The 23,290-nt window shown below is 50.5% G+C and overlaps 1 protein-coding gene across 6 annotated transcripts in view; it reads right to left on the bottom strand.

The window, feature by feature from the left end:
- Wdr25 (WD repeat domain 25) overlaps window positions 1-23,290 on the bottom strand; it is a 132,730-nt gene that overhangs the window by 30,946 nt on the left and 78,494 nt on the right. For all 6 annotated transcript variants that reach the window (XM_058573219.1, XM_046426335.2, XM_046426334.2 and 3 more), the window contains 2 exons: window positions 19,359-19,506; window positions 8,264-8,394 (listed from right to left, as the gene is read on the bottom strand). In XM_058573219.1, the coding sequence (XP_058429202.1) occupies window positions 8,264-8,394; window positions 19,359-19,506 (279 nt within the window). The remainder of the gene's footprint in view (window positions 1-8,263; window positions 8,395-19,358; window positions 19,507-23,290) is intronic.

Raw genomic sequence — 23,290 nt, 5'->3', positions numbered from 1 at the left:
AAAGATGTTGTGTCCGAGGAAAACAAAAAAATAAATATTTAAAAAAAAAAAAAATCAACAGGCCTAAGCTAAGGAAAAAAGAAAGGACACAAACCACTAATATTAGAAATGAAAGGGGTGATATGTCACTAGGAACACCATGGACACCAAAAGAGTAATGTGACCTGATCATCTGGATCAAGTGGAGCAGCGCCTCAAAACACACAAGATCGAGTTGCTTGCAAGATCCTCGGGCCTGGTGAGGTGCTCGTCCAAGTTTGAAAAGAGCTGTCTCTACCGTATTCTTGCACAGTGGACACACGATCATTTCTCTCAGTGCCTCTTGTAAGGACAGCCCTGTCTCCACACTGGGCATAAGGACTCAATCTAGGCATTTGGGGAGACACAGACAGTCAGTCCACAGCACATCATTACACATCTGTCCAAATCCACAGACACCAATGTGACACCAATGCAGCCAGGGGTGGCGGCGTGACCCTGTAATCTCAGGGGCTCGGTAGGCTGAGGCAGGAAGATCTCGAGTTCAAAGGCAGCTTCAGCAACTTAGCAAGGCCCTAAGAAACTCAGTGAGGCCCTGTCTCAAAATAAAATATGAAGAGGGGCTGGAGGTGTGGCTCAGTGGTTAAGCGCCCCTCAGTTCAATCCCTGGTACCAAAAAAAAGAAAAACCAGAGTGACGCCAATGCAAACTAGACGGTGGGTGCCAGTGACAGTGACGTGGCAGTGCAGGTCCATCAAACACAACCCACACACCACTTGGGAGGGGGGGGAAACAGGAAGAAACACACATGTGGAGACAGGGATAGGTGGCAATCCTGGACCTTCCACTTGGTTTTCCTGTAAACCTTAAACTCCTCTAAAAAACAAAGTCCAATGAAAAAGAAAAGAAAGTACTGACGCAGGCTATAGTACAGATAAACCTTGAGAAGTTTATGTTAAGTGAAAGAAATTGGCACAAAAGACCAATACTGCACGATTCCATTTATGTAAAATATCCACAAGTGCTGGGGTAGAGTGCTTGCGTTGCATGCACAAGACCTGGGTTCAATCCCCAGCACCACAAAAGGTGCCCGAGGCCCGAGGCTGCAAGGCTGCCCCACCCAGCCAGTGCTGACAGCAGACATAGCTGTGTAGCAGGATAGGGTGGACCTGGGCTGGCCCACACAGGCTTCTCTGAGAATGAAAGGCTCAGGCCTCACCAACTCATCTTCATTTACATCTGAGACCAACACGTCATTCATTCTATGAATGAGAGGCCCTGCAAGGGTTCAGGCATCAAACCACCTGTGTTCAAGATCTGACCCCCCACTACCAACCAGGTGTGCTTGAGGTGTGCCCTGCCAGAGACCTGGGATGACCACAGCACCTTGCCTACCCCAGCACTGCCACAGAAGATGAACTCCAGCACACGAGGCGCTCCAGAGTGCCCACGCTGGCAATCACCTTCATCAGCACTGCCCCACATGATGGGCTGGGGAATGGGCACCACATCCCACCTCTCCAGCTCTGCTGGTCTCCTAGCCTCATCTGCATGGAAGTTTGGCTTGCAGCAATGTTCAGAACTGTAGAAAGTACAGAGAGTCCAAACAGAAAGGCATTTTAATATAAAATGGATGAAAGAGACAAATGGAAAGTAATCAAAACCTCATTAGGGCAAATAAGCAACCTGACTACAATGCCACAGAAGCTGATGGCGTTAAACCATGCAGGCAAATCGGAGTCTCCCCCTCAACCGTCGTCGTCGTCAGGAGAATGCAGATGGCAAGGATGAGCAATCCACAAAGGCAGACACCCACGCTGGCTTCTCCCCTGGGCACCCAAACCATGGGCCCCAGGACTGAGGTTCCCAACTATGGCTAGACACTAGAATCACCTGCAGGGTTTTCAAAGATCTCAGTGCCCAGGAGGCTCCAGAAGGAGCCAGGGCAGGCACCTGTTTTCTTCCTAAGGCCCCCAAGTGGCTCTGACCATTGCACTAGGTCAAACAGTGCAAGCCGGGGGCGCCTTTGCCAGCTCCTGTTACTCCACCCAGGGAACAACATCCACTGGGAAAGGCTCCTAGAAGAGCCAAGTCCTGAACCATGCTCAGCTTCCCCTTCGCTGGGCAGGAGAATTTCCTGGTATTTCTTAGGCTCGTCTTGTTCAGGGCTCCTAGTCATTCTGGCGAGTCTTCTTCCCCCAGGCCTCCCATATTCTTGGCACTATGCCAGCGGCTGCGAATCAAGCAGCAAATGAGGCGAAGTCCCTGCCCCTATGGAGGTCACACTCCATTGGACTACAGCTGACCAGGGAGGGCTGTGGTCCACACAGGCCAAGGGCAAGGGACCTGCTCTACTGTCACCTCAGGCAAGGACACGCCTGCAGAGGGTCTGGGGCAACAAAGCTCCAGAAGGTCAAGAAACCAATTCAAGACCTGAAAGTCAAGACCTCCTTTTAAACACTTTAAAAACAGAAGAGAAAGAATGAAAAGATGTAGAACAAGCATGAAATATTGATGATCGTGTCAAAGCAGCACCAAGGAGTAAAAGTGAGTGGGCCTGTCAGAGCTGATCTACCAGGAGAATCCCAGAGTGGGAGGGAGCCTGGGTTCCAGAGGACCAACGGGGGCCGGAGGAGCCAAGGCAACAGTCTGGAGGCACAGGCTGTCCTCCTCAAGGGCACAGTTGGAGCAGACATCAAAGAAGGCTCAGCCCTGCCTGCCGAGCGTCAGCTGAGCACCGGAAGGGAGAGGAGCTGGGGCACAGGCCCGGCTCCAGCTCCAGGAGCCCTGCGTCCTAGATTCTCCACAGCTGCTCCAGTTTCCAGTGCGCGATCTTGCCTTCACCAAGAAATAATTTGCTGAGATTGGGGTTCCATGGTTCATTCTTACAAAAAGAGTGATTTACTCAATATGCAATATAACTTTTAGGCCTCCATAGGAGCCTTCTTAACAAATTTGACTCATAATACAAGCTTGTGGGGATACTGCTTTTTTTCTTCTTCTTTTTTGGCACCAGGAATTGAACTCAGGGGCACTTGACCTCTGAGCCACATCCCCAAACCTATTTTGTATTTTATTTAGAGACAGGGTCTCACTGAGTTGCTTAGCGCCTCACTTTTGGTGAGGCTGGCTTTGAACTCGCAATCCTCCTGCCTCAGCCTCCTGAGGAGATTGCTTTTATTACCTATCCTAACTTTTGGCTCAAAATACAAAATTGTCTCAGGGCTGGGGACATAGCTCAGTGTCAACCCACTACTTGCCTAGCACACACAAGGGCCTGGATTCAATTCCCTGTATCAAAACAAAACAAAATAAAAAACACAGTCATCTCAAGGTGAGTTGAAGGTGACTACCATGGGACATTTCCCACAGGACTGCTGGGCCCTGGAGAGCTGGGTCCATGTCTCAGACCTCTTCATCAGCTCTATAGTTCCCGGGCTGGGATGTATAGTTCCCAAGATGTGCTGGGCACAGAGTCCCCGGCTTCTCAGAGTGTGATCCACGTGCACCTCCCTCTACATCTCCTGGAGCCGGCTGGCAATGCAAGATGTCTCCTCTCTGCCCCAGAACTGCATCCCAGTGTGAGCCCAGGGGCTCCCTACATTTGTGCAGGTTTGAGAACACTGCTGAGGAGGTCACCTCATCATGCCCTGGCCATATCAGTGAGGAAACCGTGCACTTAAGCAAAGTAACCCATGTTTCACCTCAGGTCACCGAGCTGAGCAAGTGGGAGGAAGACAAGAACCCTGTCTCCTGCAACTCAGGCCACTGGCCCTGGGGACCAGAGGAGCTTCAGGAGAGAGGGACTCCCACAGTACCATGACGGTCAGACCATAGATGTCGTGGGTTCTGGCTGGCACCCATGTCCAAACAGACTGCTGGGAGGAAGAAGAGTCACCATGTGGTACCAAAGGCATTAAGCCAGCACCAAGGAAGCATGCTTACCTAACTGACTATGAAGAACTGAAGTCAGGCACTTTCCAGTGATGAGATGTGCTCCAATCACCAAACTCAAGGCAAAGAGATCAGCCAGGAAAAGGAGGAAGGGGAGCCAAAAAGCTCATTTGCTGTAATGAATTGACTAGAAAAGTTCAAAATCCCACCATTTATCATTTGACTAAGTTGAAGGAACCATAAAATCTCATGATTGGAATGTAGCTGAAAAGTTATTTGCTGCAACAATCATCAGACTCTGCACCCTAAGATCCCAGTGAGAAGCTGCCTGGCCTCCAGGGCCACCCTCCAGCAGTGGGCCTGCTAGCCTCAGTCCTGTCGGCAGAAACCCCTCAAAACATTGGCTCACTTGAACTCAGCAATTTGAGTTCAAGGAGTAAATCCCAGACATGGGAAAAGCTGGGTGCACAAAGGTGTCTCTTATGGATGATAAAGCTAACCTTGGTAGTGTTCTTGGCAATCATAGAGAAATGACAGACACACCCCTGATTGAAGAACAGTTTTCCACCATCTAAAAAGACATTCTCAGAGTATTTGGTTTCTGCCAGGATACACCAAACAGATTACGTCTAGGACTTCCACCTTGTCAAGCATTCCTAGTAACCAACATGATGACAAGTGTCAGAACCAAGTCTCTCCTTACCAAGCGTCAGCCAGAGGGTAAATACTTTTGGCTCTGAAGGCCCTGTGGTCTCAGCTCTGCTCCTGGACTGTGAGGGCAGGACAGAATGGTACAAAAGTGAACGGCTATGTGTTCCAATAATACATGATTTATAAAAACAGGTAGCAAGCTGGATTTAGCTTTGGGCTGCATTTTTCTGACCCCTGATCTCTATGCTCACTTTTATTAGTTTTAAATGCAAAGAGTTTTGAAATATTCTACATATCCAACATAAATGACTTAATAAGTTAATGTATTCATGCATCTGCTGCATTCTCTCGACAGATCTACCAAGTGCCTACCAGACACTGTTGAGTTTGGGGGCTAAGGCAGGGGCAAGACAGGAAGGCATATGGAGTCAAAGGAATATCACCAAAGCTTTTATAAGAGTTCATAATAACAAGAAAAATCCTTATAACCTATGTGAAAAGCAAAATCTGGAGTTGTGTATAAAAATAAGACCAGTGTTTTTAAACTAAAAGATAAAACCACAGGGGGAAAGAATAATGAAAAAAACTACATCAAAATGCCGCTAGCTGCTCCCCTTGGGCTGGTGCATTGCCTCTCCTTTCCCGGGTTTCCCTTTCATTACATGGCTGTCTCCACTTTATAATAAACACCACTCCCTGTTGTATCTGGAAGGGGTTGTTGCTTTTCTTAAGTTAAGGCTGTCTCCCTGCTGCCGGGCCACTGCTGACCCTGATGGGAGCTCATGCCTGGTGACGGTTCAGCACCAGGGACAGAGCCACAGGCTGCAGGAGCCACCTCAGCCCCAAGGGTCAGAGGCTGGACCTCCCACAGAGTCCCTCCAGCAGATATCCAGCAGGAGAGTGCCCCTGAGCCCGGCTTGGGCAAACGGAACCACCACTGCCTCCCCTTGGGACCCGGTGGGGGAGGAGTGTGGGTAAAAAGACCAAACGAAAAAATAAAACCACAGGGGAAAAGAAACAAGTGTGCACAGATCCCATCACCCCCTGTCCGAGCTTCAGGGGGCTCCAGACAAACTGATGCCAGCCGCGCCAACACCTGCCTCTAACTGCCTCTCCCGGGGGTCTCAGAGCCAGCAGCTGGCGTCGGCCGTGGGAGGAAATCCAACATTTTTAACAAACTCTCCAATCAGATGGTGTCTGTGGTGAGCAATTTCTTACGTGTTTGGTCTTTAAGGCTAAAAACAGTGAGGGCACCTTTCAGGGTGGCTGTCAGGAAGGGTTGGGAATCAGGTGGTCCCATCGCAAGTGTCATGAGAAGAGCTTCCGAGGTACGTGGCGTGTTCAAACGTCTTCTTTGCTGATCGTGACTTTGTCCTCTGACTATAAGGCATTCTAGCATTTTTTCTTAAATATACCATATCCATTTCTTTAAGGGTAATTTTCCTCTCTTTTCTAAACATTTTTGTAAAAGTTTCTTTGTAACAGATAAACTTTTTTTTGTTTGTTTGTTTTTGTTTTAAAGAGTACATGGGTCTGTGGGCACTGGTGAAGCACACTGAGTAAGAGCTGACCTGTGGACTAGACAGACTCCCTGTTCTCTTTCAAGAAAGGGACCTCTTCCCTTGGGTTCTCCTCAAACCCCAGGCAGCTCCTTGGGCAGCCTGCTGAAGGAGGGCCTTCCTGGAGCAGCCAATTACCTGCCCCACCCAGACTCCCCAGAAGGGCTTCTGCTCAATACAGTGGCCAGGAGACTAACCTGCCAGAGTAGGGCCAGAAGCTCAAGGAGGGTACCTTCAGGGAGAACCTTCTGGAGCTGCAGGGACAGCCGGCTAGAGCTCCTCAGAGTGAGGCCCGAGAGGCCCTGAATCCACACAGGCATTCTGCACCTTCCTCCGCAGTCAGCTTCCACGCAGGCTCAAGAGGGCATCAGGGGCCACTTCAGCCTGTCCCCTTCTACCCAGAGCGGCACTTCTCAGACCTGAAGTCATCGGGCCCCACAGGCAGTGGGCCCACCCATGGTCACAGAACCTCCTCAGCCCTGCTCTGGACCCCCTTGCTCACAAACTCTCCGCCACTAATCCCAACCAAGACTCAAGTATCTGTGTCCAGGCCCGTCCCACTGCCTGGAGCATACACCCAGCCAAGTCCTGCTGGTCGCCAGTCCCCACACACACCTGGTGTCCTATGCATGATGTACTCCCCCTTCCTTCACCATTCCGACAACACTGTTCTAAAAGCCAGGGGCCCACAACAGACAAGAATCCCTGGGAGCTAAGAGCTTCCACTTCAGAGGTGGAAGACCAGAAAATAAATGGTCCTGAAAAATCATAGCTCGCCAGGTGATGACAAAACCTAAGGAGAGAACTAAGATAGTGGAGGGGACTACTGAATGCCAGTGGGTGGCGGCAGGGAGGCCTCACTGGAAAGGGGCGATTGAACAACGTCCAAAGGAGGGAGGATCTAGCCTCTGCATAGAAAACTGGAAGAAAAAGCACTCCTGGCAGAAGAAGCAGTGCAAAGGCCCTGAGGCAGGAATATGCAGGTTGTGTTCTAGGAAAGGCACAGAGGCCAAGCAGGTTGGAGATGATCAGAGAGGTATAAGGACATCGATGAGGCCTTTCAGTCCATTGTGAGGATACAGGCTTTTACTGTGATCAAGACAGAAACCTGGACTGCTCTGGATGCTTATTAGAAAGACTCTTAAGGGCCAGGGGAAGACAGGCCAGATCAAAAGCCTCTACGATTGTCCCAGAGAGACTATGGCAGCTGAGGCCAGAGCTGGGCAGTGAACATGAGGATGGGCAGTCAGAGTCTGAAGGTGGTGGACAGGCTTTGCTTGCAGGTTAGGGCGTGGGGTATGGTGGAAAGAGCAGTTCTGCTGTTCAGACCTGAAGGCTAGGAGGAGCTGCCATCCAGGAAGTGGTGAAGGCAGCAGGTGGCAGTTGAGGGTGGGAGTGGAAATCTCTCCAGCCTTTAAGCCCTATAGAAAGGAGCACCTCCTCTAGGTGCTGTCCCCACACTTGACCCCAAGGGCCAGGTTCATACACCAGGCATGGCCCCTGCCCAACACTGGCCCTCAGACTTTGCAAGGTCTCTCACAGCACAGCAGGGAGACCTCCTCTGCCTGTGGCCCCCCCTGAACTCTCCACTTGGGGATGTGAGAAGCCCTACAGGAAGTAGCACCTCCTCTAGGTGCTCCCAGGCCTCTGGAGGCAGCTGAAAGCCCTCATGTCCTCCCAATGCTGGCCTCTCCCCACCTCTCGTGCACATCATCATGCACGAAAAGCGTTTCTTTGCACCACAGTGATCTGCATCTGTAGTCATTCCTTGAGCAACCAAACTGATTGTCTTTATATATCATCTGGAGGCGCCTGCACAGAGTAGGTGTTCAACAAGGACTTCTAGGAACACAGGGCCTAGGATAGCGCCTGCGCACAGTAGGTGTCCAACAAGAACTTCTAGGAACACATGGCCTAGGACTGCGCCTGAGCACAGTAGGTGTCCAACAAGGACTTCTAGAAATACACGGCCTAGGACTGCCTGTATAATGCTTCGATAGTCAAACAAATCAATGATAGTCTCTCAGAGAAGATCTTAAAATTCTGCTAGTGCTGATTAACTTTTCAGTGGTAATTATTCCATCTTAAGGTCCCTACATAGAGGCTGACCTGTCCCCCGATATTCAAATCGTCAAGGTAAGCTCTCCCGTGGAAAGGCCAGCTAGGAAGAAGGGAGTTACCTTGCCGGTCCTTATGTCCCACGCTTTGATTTCAGAGCTGAAGCCTCCACATAAAAAAATACTGTGGTCTTTTGGGTGAAATTTCAAGGTGGTGATTCTAAAGTCACTTCGACCACTAAATAGCTGAGTTCCTACAACACAAACAGAAGAGAGGATTAGAAAATATTTAGATCACAAAAATAAATATCTTAAAGCTAAAATACCGACTGGTAAGGAAGCTGCGCAAGAGGGCCACTCACCTGGACAAGCCCCCCATGACCAGGGGAGACCTGGAAACACAACGACGGCGGCACATCTGCCTTCATCCTCCGCCAGCCCCACTGCACCTGGCTGAGCTCTCCCCACACACAGGACCTGACAGGCTGGCAGTAAGTAAGAGTGGCCTTGAGGCAGCCAAGCCACAGAATGGACATGAGGTGTGAACCACTGGGGTCTCCCTGGTCCTATAGGACTCAAGACTGTCTGTTGAGTGCTGTGTGCAGGGCAGTAGTGTTTGTGTGCATGCAGACACACATGTGGGGTGGAAAACAGCACTAGCACTATGATCATTTAGAGGTGTGCTATGTAGACTTCAGACATGCCAATAATTCAGGGTAGGTCAAAGCCAGGGCTCCCTCCACGTCCGAGGGAGGCCTCCACATCCCAGAGCACTGTAATTCTCACCAGTCACACTTAATGCTCCTGAAACTGCATCGAGAACCAAGTCCAACATGGAAGGCACTCTCCCACAGCAGAGTCCGAGTGCTGTCCCCACACTTGACCCCAAGGGCCAGGTTCACACACCAGGCACGGCACCTTCCCAACACCGGCCCTCAGACTTTGCAAGGTCTCTCACAGCACAGCAGGGAGACCTCCTCTGCCTGTGGCCCCCCCTGAACTCTCCACTTGGGGATGTGAGAAGCTGGTGGCCAAGGAGGATGATGCCGAAATCTCACATCATGCCCACTGTAGGCCCAGGAAGTAGTGTTTGTTCATTCGATTCAGAAAGCACTTCCTGAAGGTTGCCCCGCTTGGTGTGCTGGAACCCCACATACTTCCCTCCATCTTTAGCACAAAGAAGCTTGTGAACATTTCACTTGTAAAGCTCCATTTTTCCCTTAAAAAAATTAAAAAAAAAAATGGCTCCTGCAATCAATCAGAAAGTATCAGAGCTACATTCTCCCATTTTTAACAAAAATTCACTGAAAAATTCAGCTCAAGATTCACTGAAATCTTCATTTAAAGAATTTTAAAACATAGCACATACCTGTAATCACAGAGGCTTGGGAGGCTAAAGCAGGAAGATCATGAGCTCAAGGCCAGCCTCAGCAATTTAGCGAGACCCTGTCTCCAAATAAAATATTTAAAAAGGGCTGGGGACTTGGCTCGGTAAGGTTAAACACCCTGGGTTCAGTCTCCAGTACCAAAAAACAAAAACATATTTTAAAACAGATTAAAGAAACACTGAGCTCAGGTTAAGGCTATAGATATTAAGGTTTTTAACAGGTTATACTCTTAGACTGTTTTTGGCCAAAAATAATAATAATAATAATAATTTTATAGAGAGAGAGAGAGAAAAAGAGATGGGGGGCAGAAACAATGGAAAAAATTGAAAACACCTGACTTCTGGGGCTGGCGTACATTCAGTGGTATAGCATGTGCTTAGTATGCCTGAGGCCCTGGGTTCAATCACCAGTACCAAAGAAGTATCTGCTTTCAAGAAATTCTCTCCATGGTAAATGTTTTTGGAAGGCAGTACTCTCCTCCTTTGTTGGAGCGCCCTTACCTTGATGGATGACTAAATACACTGATTTTTAAAATATGCTCCAGGGGCCTACAATCAGCAGCTACTTGTCATCACAGAAAAGTTCAGAAATATTTGGAAAATCTCTCCATCTTTAAGCTCCACAAGCCCTAAACCATTTTACTACCAAGATGTAGTAGCACACAAGGTATCCATGGCCACCTGGTGCCGGTGCCGACAGCAGACTGACTCCAGGTCACAGAGGCCATAGCAGTGAAGAGCTGCTGCACACGCCTGGCTGTCCAGCCCCAGGGAGCAGCTGTGGCAGCAGGAGCCTCTGCCTGAGAGCGCGCTGCCCTGATGGGGAGAACCGCAGCAGCGATCTGCAGCAAGATGGCTAATGCTTGACACGGGTTCTTACATCTCAGCGTGTCCAATGCAAGCCATGTGGCAAAGACAAGGAAAAGAGCAACCGAAATGAAATCCATTGTTCTGGGGTAGGAAGAGAATTTTGTAAATTATGCTAGTACTTTTTTCATAATAATGTATTTCTAACAGAATTCTTTAGAAAGTCACCTGGGAGCTGACTTCCAGGTGCCTTGGGGTTGTGTTTCTCCCTCATTAGGCCAGCAGCACCATGACCCTTGGGTCAATGTTTTAAAAATCACTTTTGGGGTGCTGGGGTCATGGCTCAGTGATAGAGTGCTTGCCTAGCATGCAAGAGGCACTGGACTCGATCCTCAGCATCATATAAAAATAAAATAAAGATACTGTGTCTACCTATAACTAAAAAATATATTTTTTTAAAAATCACTTTTTGATGAATCAGTCTAATTGGCATTTCTCAAATTTACTCTTCTTTTCCTTTCCTGAAACTTATCTGGAAGCCAAGCTCTTCCTTATTTTTGTTCAACTGCAGACCAATCAGAAACCACCCATAAAAAAGGGGCAGAGGAGGGTCACTCCCTCAGCCTCCACTCCCACTCAGGCTCTAGCAGAGTCCTGAGAAGCTTGCTCCAGCCAAGTGGATGGAGACTGTGGGAAGGCCTTGGGCGTGACCAAGGGCCAAGGACCCCCACATCCTCTCCATGGAAAAGAAGGGCAAGAGCCGATGTGGCCCACACACCAGCCCAGGGCGGGGCGGGCCAGAAGCATCTCTCAGAGACAGCTGTGCCCACTGCCAGCCTGCTCAGCTGCAGCTCTCTGCCAGTCCTCAAATCTAAAAGGAAGGAAGCTCTACTTGCCTGAAGGTGAGGATGCTTCCCCGTTTCCTGGACTGCCACAGAAAGCCATATGCTGGGTTTGGGAAATGGCAGTGAATTATCCATATGTTCTTTCAAAAAGTGCAACAACACAGCCTCGTCAACAATGAGGAAGAAAGAAGAAAACTGAGTTGCTAAAAGATGATGGTTGGTGTTGGGGCTCAGCGACAGAGCACTCGCCTGGCATGTGTGAGGCCCTGGATTCGATCCTCAGCACCACATAAAAAATAAATAAAATAAAGGTACTGTGTCCATCTACAACTAAAAAATTAGGTAAATATTAAAAGATGATGATTGAAGTTTTCCTGCCCCCTTAAAAAAAAAAAAAAAACCTTGCATTCATGAATGCTATTTTTCCTCAATGCACAAGGAGATGGAGAATCTGCCTTTTAAGTACAAAACTGGTTCCTTCAGAAGACAAGCTATGGTGTATATTTTTCCTACTTTTAATAACTAGGTCTTTAAAAGATTTTTCAACTTTTGAATAAGCTTCCAGACATCTCATGGAAAACAGTAGGGGGGAAGTCTATTAAATAAAAGAGGCCTCAAAACACTTGGGTTCAGAAACAGGGGCCAAGGTGACCCTGACCTGGCCCCGTACTTGTTTTTCCACACCAGGGATGGAGCCCAGTATGTTTGCCACTGAGCTACATCCCATGTTGTTTCTAAAGATTTTTTATTCTGAGACAGTATCTCACTAAGTTGCTGAGGCTGGCCTCAACTCGCACTCCCGCCTTGGCCTCCCGAATTACTAGGGTTACAGGCTGTGCTACCACGTCCACGTGGACACAATGTTTGAAGCGGGAGGAGGCCTAAGCGAGGAGCTGGCACAAACCAGCTCCATCACTTCCAGCGGAGGGACCTTGGGCTGGTTCCTCTGTCTCTGTGCTCAACTGTCGTGAGGATTAAAAGCTAAGTGGTCCATAAGGCACTCTATGGAGCAAGCAACAAAAGGGAGCTATGATAGCTTGAAAAATCAAACCCCAACCTGCTGGATTCATCCTTGGTTAAATTAAAAGCTAAAACCAAAAACTACTGGCTTTTAACAGCAGGAACCTTGAGAGATTAATGATTGTTGAGCTTTGTCGTGAGGCTCTGAGAACGCTGCCCTGGGCTGGCCTCTGCATGTGCTGAAGGGACAGGGTGGCTGGAGGACGCTCCAGCTGAACACCTTGACTGTTAACAGCAGATATGCCCGAGGCCAAGGGCATTCTAAGGTTTGCTGCCTCCCTTCCGCAGGACAGCACTGTTACCAGCTCCTCTGGGCCAGGCTTCCTGAAACCCCTGGTTGGTTGTTATTAAACCTTTAACCTGGAGACTAGCTTGCTTGTGTGTGTGTCTATTATTTTAAAAATTCTATTTCTTCACTGTATGCTTATTATAGGAAACTAAGCTCTAAAATATTTAATCCACTGGCACTGGCTTTATTGATCTGATTAGACTGAGCTCAACTAGTATAAAAATTGCTCAGATTTTATTAAGCTAAGAAAAATTACTTCTTTTCCTCCCTTAATCAATAAGGATACAAATAAAGAATAAATTATCAGGCTAGTAGTAGAGCACTTGCCTAGTGTGGGCTAGGCCCAAGTTCAATCCCCAGCACCTAAATAAATAAATAATCATTGAAGCAAAAACACATTTAAAACAGCACAGAAACTCAACATGTTCTCCTGCACCACAGCCCCTGCCGGTGCTTCCAGGCTCCAGTGTCACTGTCATGGGGCCCCGCGGTACTGGACCCTGGGCTCCTCGAACTGCCTCTCTCCCTTTCTCAGGGGCAGGCACTGAGCTCCCCCAGGTGACCACCCTATGGCTGGGGCAACACCACCTGTCTGCTCTCATGCCGGCCCTGGGGGACCCTATGGTCACAATGTTTGACCCTCCTAGCTCAGGTCCTGGCACTTAACTGGTATTTAGGGTCAAATGAAATCCCAGGGAAGAGAGGGGACATACATACCCTCCCTCCAATGTCCCCAAGGAAGAGAGGGGACATCCATGTCCTCCCTCCAGGGAGCTCACTTTGACCAAGGAGGAGATGATCGATGTTAATGACAAGCCCATTACCTCCAGGCCTGTCTGGGGTGTGCACTTATCACACCTCAACCCCAGCTGGCTCAGCAAGGTGAGACACTATGAAACCTGTGACATGGACACGCTGAGATCGTCTGGACCCACCTAATCCCAGAGCCCAGCTCTCTGCCCCCAGCCTGGAGCACCTGCCAGCTATCCGTGACCTTTCCTTCTCCTTAGCTCTTTGTTCGCATCCACGACTCACCAACAAGTAGGGAAGCTGTTGACAAGGGAGAGCTCGCTGTTGGATCGTGGTAATTGAGCCTGTGCTCTGAGGCAGGAGGCACATGACTCATTTCGCTAAAATCAATATCGTTACACTCATCCTCCGGGAAGTATTCAGCCAGCTGTAAATTTAAACATCCTGACTCAAAGTTAACGAGAAAAGAAGCTCACTAACTTCCAAGTCAAACTCCATGTACCAGAAATGGGCCATCCTGGCAGGCTGGGTGGAGGGCAGAGCTGGCCTGCACCGGAAATCCTCCAGCAGAGCTCTAGCCAAGCAGCACCCCCTCGGATCCCTGCATCTGCACTGGGAAACTGGGACCATAAACCCCTTCAGGAGCAGTGTGAGAACAAGCCCGACACATACCAGTGCCCAACCAACAGCCACACCACCATGGTCACAGGAGGAACAGCAGGGATGTAATGATCTCGCTGCTATTGATGACCCGCATGAAACCAACTTTACCAAAATTTCTTTAAACGTGAGTTACCAACCAGCAATCCAGGTGTGCCTGATGGCTTGCATGTACACCAGTTTCTGGAAACCAGAACCTCCTTCTATCAGCAGGCATGTGGTGGCTGCACTGTGGTCCCGGGGCAGTCAATGAGGCACATGAGGAAAACAAAGTGTGGAGACACTTTCCAGAGTGGAAGACAAGGAAGCACATGGGGCTGGAAGCAGGAGCGAGGGCTGAGGGCCCTGCCCCAAGAGGAAAGCCAGAGGAATATTCAGTGAGAGCGCCTGCTGCCCCTCCACCAGAGCCCTGAGACCCTGGTGCTTCTGGGACTCTTCTCGCTCTTCCCCTGCCAGGTGTCCTGAAGTCTTTGGGGTTGACACTTCCCCCTGGAGCACAGCTGCTGACAGCTAGAGAAGCACCCTGGCCTGTCACTTAATCAGAGGCTTGGTCAAGATGAGCTCAGGCACTCCCTCCCAAGCCGATAGCTCCCAATAGTCGGCTGAGCACACTACTTGTCTGGGCAAACAGTTGTGGAGAGAGCCTGCCACTCCTGTGCCTCTGCAGAAAACCTCTGCCAATCCCATGGGCCCGAGTTGGATCTAGCTGTTGCCACTGGCCATGTGGCCTTAAAAGTCACTAAACTCTCTAACCCTCCATGAATGAAATGGACATAAAAACACTGCCCTCGCAGCTAGAGAGTGACCAAGCATGACACATAAGCACAGGTGCTGCTCCCACACACGCCTCTCAGTTTGATGGAGGCCAGGCAGAGTGTGAACAGACCCATACCACCAAGCCCAAGAAGGAGTTGGACCACGGGCTACTCTCTATCCTTACAGTGTCCCTAGCTGGAAGGAAGTCCCAAAATGATGCAAAAGCAAGGCTAGTACCAGAAGATGCTTCTTAAAAAAAACACGGGAGTGGTCATGAGCTGACCACTCATTTTCACACACACCATGGCCCCCAACAAAAAACAAGGGACATCCAGAGCAAGAGGAGCTGGACAGGGGCTGGGGACAGGGGGACTGCAGGCAGTGAGTATCCCAGTGAGAAGGGCAGACCTTCCCTACCACTAACACCTGGAGCTCTGGAGAGGGCAGGCTGCAGGCTCCTGCACGCCCACCCCAGATCCCAGAGAAAGGGTGCATGCCGCCATCACCAGGGAGAGCTGCTCCCCCACCACCACTGTTGGAGAGGGAAACCTGGAGGAGGATCAGAGAGATGGGCCAAGGCCTCCTCACAGTCTGCCCTGAAACCCACCCTGACTGCCAGCTGGGGGATTCTGAAATTGACACCCTAAAGTGGCCCCATTTGGGGAACTACCCCAACAACTGGGACACCGTGGACAACTCCATAGAACTGGGGTCTTTTTTTTTTTAAATGAGATTTTTGTAAAATATTTATTTTTTAGTTGTAGTTGGATACAATATCTTTAATTAGTTAATTTATTTTTATGTGGTGATGAGGATCGAACCCAGGGTCTTGCACATGCTGGGCAAGCGCTCTCCCGCTGAGCCACAACCCCAGCCCAGAACCGAGGTCTTCACGGAGCAGTGACAGAGGGAAGAGGCACCTCTGCTGAGGGCCGACCCTAACCCATGCTCTGAGGGGCCCTCTGTACACACTGCACCCTTCCCCAACAGTCTGCCAGCCAGGCTCCTGCAGAAAAAGGCAAAGGCACACTCCCCGCCTTCCCGGCTCAGGGTGGGGGGTGAGGGGCTGAAGGTGCATCCCACCCACATTCCTTCTACGGCATCCAGGAACTGGGTGCACCTCAGGAGAGCGTCCAACACAGACAAAGAGAGCTCCTGAGTGGCCAACAAGCGTGCAGCATGGAGACCTGCGCCCCTCAACAACAGTGGCTTCACCATCAGGCTGGGAGACTGATGGGGGCTAGAACTTTCGAGAAACACCACCAGGACCGCTAAGCACTGGAGGAGCCATGGTGGGTATGGAAGAGACAGGCTGATTTTACATGCAGGACAGGTGACTCACAAGGCTGAGGACACTCAGGTGGCGTCAGCTAGTGTCCCCTGAGGCCACCTCAGGCTAATGCACTGGAGACATTTGTTAGGAAGATTACAGACGGAAGCAGGAACACCAAAAATAATTAATCTGTGAGCAGATTTTATTAAGTGTTGATTCATGGTTGTTCTGTAAGCCAACAGCCCGTCAGAACTATAAATTAATGAGATAAAATGTGGCTGGCCCTCCATATTTCAGGCTGGGTATTGACATTTTAGAATCCACAGATTTTTAGCTGTATTGATTGAGGACACCAGGATAAATGGCCTTGGCACCAAATTCCCATTAACGACAATGGGCACCGAGTGACTAATTCCCAAAGCGCTGCACCGAGACGCCCCGCGCTGCCTTCTCTTGGCAGGAGCGCTAATGAGACTGAAATGAAAAAGGCAAATCACCAAGGGTGGAAAGGGGATAAAGCAAAACAGGAGAGCAGACTTGGTAGAGATAAAGGACAAGAAGCCAAAACAGGACAGAGGCCACAAGGGCCGCAAGTCCAGCCCAATCCAGCCAAGGCTGAAGAGAGCACTCAGGGACACCAAGGCAGAGGGTGGGTGTCCTGAGAGGAGGCAGAAGACATGGGGAGTCTACCCCACCCAGACAGCCTGTGATGGGCTTCACTGCCTAGCCAGGAGGGCCCAGCATGGACCCACTTAGTTCCAGCTCATCCCCACACACAGGGCAAGTCGATGAAGCCAGAGGGAACACCAGGATGGGCCCGTCTCAATGAGCTCCCACAGGAGCCAGGAGGTGCACAGAAACCATAGCCTGTTGGGAGCTGGAGGGCCTCTATAGGCTGGGGTGCAAGCTCTGCCATCATGCCCTCGCTGGAGACGAAGGGTGTCCAGCAAGCCCTGTGCTGCAGCCCAGCACGTTCCTGCACACAGCAGATACATGGGGAGTAGATGCTGAGTGAACCAGCAAGGCCTTCAGAAGACAAGCCTGGCAGTGAACACATTCCCAGAAGAGGTGTGGGTGGGGGGCCCACATCGCCTCACTGGCTGGGTGGCAAGGCCCCCAGAACAGGGCCCCGCCTTCCTCTCTATCCATTCAGCACCAGAGAGCTGAAGGAATGTGCTGGGCCTGGGCCAGACAAACTACCCCTCTCCTCCAGCAGGCCTGTAGAACACACAAGACAAGCTGCAGCGACCAGGGATACCCACCCAAAGCACAAATCAAACCCAGCTCTCTCCTGCCCAAAACTCAGCAGTGGCCCTACAGTAGTCCCTAACTTGTCAGGCAAGAGGGCCTCTGGTTGTCTAAAACATTCAAGACATCCCCCAATACACAGACACACACACACACACACACACACAGGCATATGTGTCCGCTTAACATCTGTTGATTGAGAAAACAGGTAATAACCCAGGGCCACAACGAATCTGCTAATGTCATCAAGTGAATCTGAGTTGAGTATTTCAACAGCATCACCCACATCTGAGAAACGATGGCCCAGAGTTAGGTGAGCTAACCTGTCCCTCTATGGGCAGTGCAGCACCCACCCATATGTGCTCATGGGATCCATAGGCCAGGGGTACCCTCCTGCACTCCCCAGATCCTCTCTCCCATTCCCTCACACACAATGTAGCATCCTGTGTCCTTATGGCCCTACCTGCTGAGAGCCCACTTCCCTCCCCTGGAACACGCTTCCTCCACCGTGATGTCTCACTTAACTCCTGGCTCAGTGTGGGCTGTGCTTCCTCCAGGAAGGACCCCTGGGTTTTCTAAACTCCGTGCTCCTGCAATCCCTGTATCTCACTCCATCACTGCAGACGGTGGTCCCAGCACTTCTGTCCCCAACAGATGTGGCCTTCTCCAGGTGAGCCCTGGGCTGTGTTCAGCTCTGTCGCACACACAGCATGGCGATGGGGCACATGGGCACCAGGGAAGCAGGCAGACAGCTGGCTTGGTGGCCTGGCAGACCTGGGTACATCCTGGTTGTGCCACTGCCTAGCTCGTGGCCCCAGACCAGCATGTGAAAAGGCCGCCTTTTCACAACTCTGATGGTCCCTGCCTCTAAGGGTGACAGGGCCCACAGGACACTCATGTGGATGGCTGTGGAGAGACACCTGGCACACAGCGGGTACCTGGTCAGAACAGACTGCTGCATCATCATCAGCCCAATCATCACTATCAAGTGGCAGCAAACTCCCCAAGCCTTGGCACCCGTGGGCTTGAGAAGAAGAGAGACACAAACTGTCAGAGAGCTTCCCCATGAGGGAGAGGCTCTGTCCACTGGGCACTAAGGGAAGGGTACCAGTCTACAGTACAGACTCAGCTCCAACCCTGCCAGTCCCCACCTTGCACTCTGGGCCTCGGTCTCCTCACCTATGAAATGGAAATAACTACTGCCAGCTGCTGCAGGGAGAATTCCGCAGGCCTCCCACAGAGCTGGAGATACACCCCTTGACCAAGCAGGGCCCCTGACTGGCAGTCTCATCATCCCACCCCCGAGAGTGCATGGGGCCCGCCTGGGTGGCCCAAAAGAGGAGGACATGTGAGGTGGGTTCCAAGTCCACAGTGACCTCAGCCTCCTGTGTGTTTCCTCTCTGCATCCTCTCAGACCTGCTGGGCTGGACCCCAGGGTAAGGCCACCAGCCCTGGGGCAGCCACACCAGGCAGGCAGGATGCTGTTCTCAGGGCTCCAGGGACTCTAGTCCCTCCTCTTGACCCTGGCTGTGATACCTAGCAGAAAAGTGACGGAGGAAGGAGGAGCCTAAGAGTAGATGGCCACATGGGTGTGGAAAGAAGCTAGGCCCAGGACAAGGGCAGCATTGGCCTGCCCACCAGCTGTGTCAGCCCTGGTCTGTTCCTACCACCACCCAGCAGGAAGCCCCGGGAACTGGGGCCATAGCAGGTATCACAGTGCCTGGGCACAGAGCCAGGGACAGGAAAGCTCCTTCCACTGACTCCTCCTCCAAGACTGCTCAGATTCACACTCATACCCAGCACGAATCCATCTTGCCAATGCTCTTCTAGTGTGGGCACTAAAGCACAACCTACCTGAAACCCTTCCTTGGGAGATGAAGTCATTCTTACAGCCTTCAATGGTAATGGATTGACAGGAGTCCTATACACTGGCCCCAACCAAAGAACACCACGATCAAGTTAAACCTGCTTCACTATAAACTGCATGTCAGAGCTGATAAAAAGCTGCCTCGATATCCGCCCCACTGCTTGAGGCTGAGACAGCCTTGAACCTTCTGCAGAGTTGGGAGCCCCTCCTACTCCCCTAACACCCCACACAGCCCGTGGCCAGGGACCCTCCAGAGAACCCTCCCTAGTGAGAGAGCTGCCAGCTCGCCTTGGAGTAATGATACCGAGGAACCCACCTGTTTCCAGGTCTGTGAGGTGCAGGGCAAAGTCGAAGCCGCCACTGAGGATGCGCCCGCCGCAGGGAGACCACCGGGCAGCCCGCACAGCCTCACGGTGCAGGGAGTAGGTCTGCAAGCAGCGCCCCGAGTCCACAGCGTTCCACACCTACAAAGAAACAAACAGCACCCGACATTGGAGGATGGCCAGTCTCCTGGACTGGGCTCAGACTATCTGCATGGGGCAGGGGCTCGCTCTAAAACTGACTCCCGCTGTTTCACCATCAAAATGATATCGAGATGCTAAAACATGTCCTTGCAGAAATGTGAAGACTTTTTCTGGGATGAAGAACACAGGAAGGCCCCCTGGGTTTTCTAAAGTACACAGGCAGAATGAGGCACCTCCTCCACACACGGCCCCTTGCCCATCCTGTGTCTCCACTCACCTACCTAAGCCCTTCTAGCCTGCTCCTGCCTGCAGGCACCATAGAGTGCTGCTGTCGGCACTAGGCCCTGCCGCAGCCTCACCTGTATCCCTGGAATCCTTACTCTTCATGGCCAGGCTAGACACATGGGCACTGCTTTAAGACTGCGGCCCAAAAAGGAGCCTGCCACGCCCAGAACAAACAGCAAACACCCACCCTGGCTTCCCCATGGGGAATGAGGCCTCACATACACTGAACACCTTCGGAAAGTGACGCAGGGCCTGAGTACAGAAGAGCACATTCTGAGAGCTGCTGGCCTCAGATCCCATCACCCTCCACACAGCCCAAGGAAAAGGCAGTGGCAACCCTGTGGCTGCAGGAAGAAGGGGACGCTCTCCTAGTACACAGTATTCCTGGCCCATCCTGTGAGTTGGCCCAGTGGCACTACCTCTCTGGACCTGTCTCCACTCCAGGAAAGGAGAAGAGACAAGCATGGCCCAAGGCAGGGGCAAGGGCAGGGGCAAGGGCTAAGGCGCGACCCTGCACGGTGTGTGGCAGGGTGCCGCGCACAGCAGGACCCTGCAGTTGCTGGATGCACTGCTTGGAGCTTGCAGGATTCTCCACGCTCCTGTCAACCACATCAGGAAAACCAAGCCTCACTTTCCTTAATGAGACAGAAACCCACTCGAAGTGCAACCGCCATGAACACGACCCTAGGGGTAGCCTCCCGTCAACCTGCCAAGTCCTGAAGATCTTCACAGAGCAAAGGGTCGAGTTCTGGAATATGTAAATATCTAAGGTCAGAAGCAACCTTCAAAGAATGTTGAGAGCTCCGTTCTGCTTTCCTGCCAGGTCAGTAGCTAGGGCTACAAGGTGGGAAACTGAGAGACAGCAGCATTCGCATTTAGAGATGTGGACACAAGCAACAAAAGCAGCTGTCAAGACTTCAGAGTGTCGGGAGAACCCAAGCAAGGGAAGCAGGGTGCAGGGAGTGCCGCTCCTCCAAAACTGCATACAAGTACGGTATGCATAGAAAAAATAAAGAACTGCATACAAGTACGGTATGCATAGAAAAAATAAAGAACTGCATACAAGTACGGTATGCATAGAAAAAATAAAGAACTGCATACAAGTACGGTATGCATAGAAAAAATAAAGTAACATGAATGAAGCAAATCTACAGGGTCAACACAGTTGAAGGTAAAAATTAATGCTGAGTACCTAAAACAAGATATATATATCATATATAGAGAGAGTAGGACGCTAGTATTTCGTATGTTACTAAAAATATGTTTAGTAACACACAAAATTTCACCTCATACCCATTAAGATGGCTGCTAACAAAAGAACAGAAAATGGTGAGTGTAGGCAAGAATGCAGAATCAAATCCACGCACATGCAGGCAGAAATGTGAATAGTGTTGCTGTTATGAAAAACAGTTCCAGTTCCTCAAAAAGTTCAACACAGGGGCTGGGGGTTGGGGCTCAGTGGTAGAGCACTCGCCGAGCACGCATGAGGCACTAGGTTCAATCCTCGGCACCACATAAATATAAAATAAAGATATTGTGTCCACCTAAAACTAAAAACTAAATATTAAAAAAAAAAAAAAAAGCTCATGGCACACCCTATGATCCCAATTACTCGGGAGGCTGAGGCTGGAGGATTGTTCAAGGGCAGCCTGGGCAAACTGGGGAGAGACACTCTCTCAAAAAAAAAGTATAAAAAGGATTGGGGGGGCTGGGGATGTGGCTCAAGTGGTAGCGCGCTCTTCTGGCATGCGTGCGGCCCGGGTTCGATCCTCAGCACCACATACAAACAAAGCTGTTGTGTCCGCCGAAAACTAAAAAAAAATAAATATTAAAAAGGATTGGGGATGTAGCTCAGTGGTAGAGCACCCTAGGTTCAATTTTTGGCACTACAAAACCAAAATGAATTAAACATAGAATCTAGCAATTCCACTTGTAGTCTATACCCAAAAAAACTGAAACCAGGGTCTCAGGGAGATATTGCACCCCAATGTCACAGTGGCATTACTTACAACAGTCAAAAGGTACAAGCAATCCCCATTGTCCATGGACTGCTGAACAGATAAACAAATGTGGCCCATCCACACAGCAGAATAGCACTCATCCTTAAAAAATAAGGACCTCCTGATGCCTCCTGACATTATAACATGGATGAACCAGGCTGAGGGGAAGAAGCCAGATGAAAAAAGAGACTCCACTTACAGAAGGTACCCTGAGTGGTCAAAACCAGAGCCAGGAAGTAGAAAGGTTGCTGCAGCTGGGGGTCAGGAAACAGTTTCAGTTTTACAAGATGGTGGTGGCGGTCACACACCAATATGGATGCACTTCATGCCTCTGAACTGCATGATGGTGAATTTTTTGTTGCATTTCACCACAACTTTTAAGAATAGATACAACAAAACAAAACCCTATCTCGCTTATTCATGCATTTGTAGGAAGACTATAAAACGTGTATGGGAATGTTGTTGCTCCTGGGGCTGGAGGGAGAGGGCAGGTTGGAGGAAGGGAGCTGTGAATACTGCTCAGTGTAGGAGAGCAAGAGGAGGGAGAGAGGGAGAGTGATCCAAAGAGGGAGAGAGGGAGAGTGATCCAAAGCCAAGATGCCCAAATGCTTCCTTCTGCAAAGCTCTTTGGCCTGTTCACTGGTTCATATGCTTCCTGAGCACCTGCTATTTGCCAGGCACCGGAGAAATGAGAAACCAACAGGACTGAAATCCCTGTCCCCAAAGAGTTCATATTCCAGGGAGGGGGAGAGACACAAAACAAATAAGCGGAATCTAGAGATTTCTACTGGGGGCAGTGACAAAGACTGAAATTTTCAAAAATAAGCAGGAAAGGAGATGTTAAGGTCGGGAAAGAGGCTGAAATGGCCACCATGATGGCTAGGTGCACCCCTCTGGGAGGACCTGAGGGGTGAAAAAGAGTGCTGTGCAGAAATTGCTGGGCAGGGACAATTAGTGTGTCTAAAATGACTAAGCAACAGCAAGGTCAGTGTATCTAGAGAGTGAACAGGATGGGGACAGCAAGAGATGAGGGTAGAAAATCACAAGGAGCCAGAGCATTCAGGGTGCACAGGTAGAAGATGGGGAGTGGGCTGGCATCACTCTAACAGGACCCTCTGGCTGCCATGCAGGGAGGGGAGAGGCAGGGGACCACAGGAGGCTCCTGCAAGAATCCAGGGCAGATAGGAGAAGGACATGGACATGAGGAGTGGAGAAGCAGCCCACCTTGGAAGGTGGAAAACAGGAAACCCTTGGACTGGAGGTGGAATGTGAAGTCTAGAGAAGAATCTAGGACAACTCCTAAGTTGGGGCCTGAGCATCAAGAGGGAAGGAGTCACGGAGTGGGTGAGCCTACAGGAAGAGCAAGCTAGGGTAAAGATGGCCAGCAGCTCCACTCTCAACCCAGGGGCAGGGAGTCAAACACATGATAAGATAATGAGAAGAGAGGTCCAGGATGGACACAGAGCTATGCAAGTCACCGTCATGAGCTGGCTGTGCTC

The sequence above is a fragment of the Marmota monax genome, unplaced genomic scaffold, assembly GCF_021218885.2.
Source record: "Marmota monax isolate L192 unplaced genomic scaffold, Marmota_monax_Labrador192_F-V1.1 WCK01_AAM20220418_F8-fsc00183, whole genome shotgun sequence".
In the NCBI taxonomy this organism is placed as follows: domain Eukaryota; kingdom Metazoa; phylum Chordata; class Mammalia; order Rodentia; family Sciuridae; genus Marmota; species Marmota monax.
Note: the sequence above shows the minus strand (reverse complement) of the source record. Positions and strands in the feature narration are given on the sequence as shown.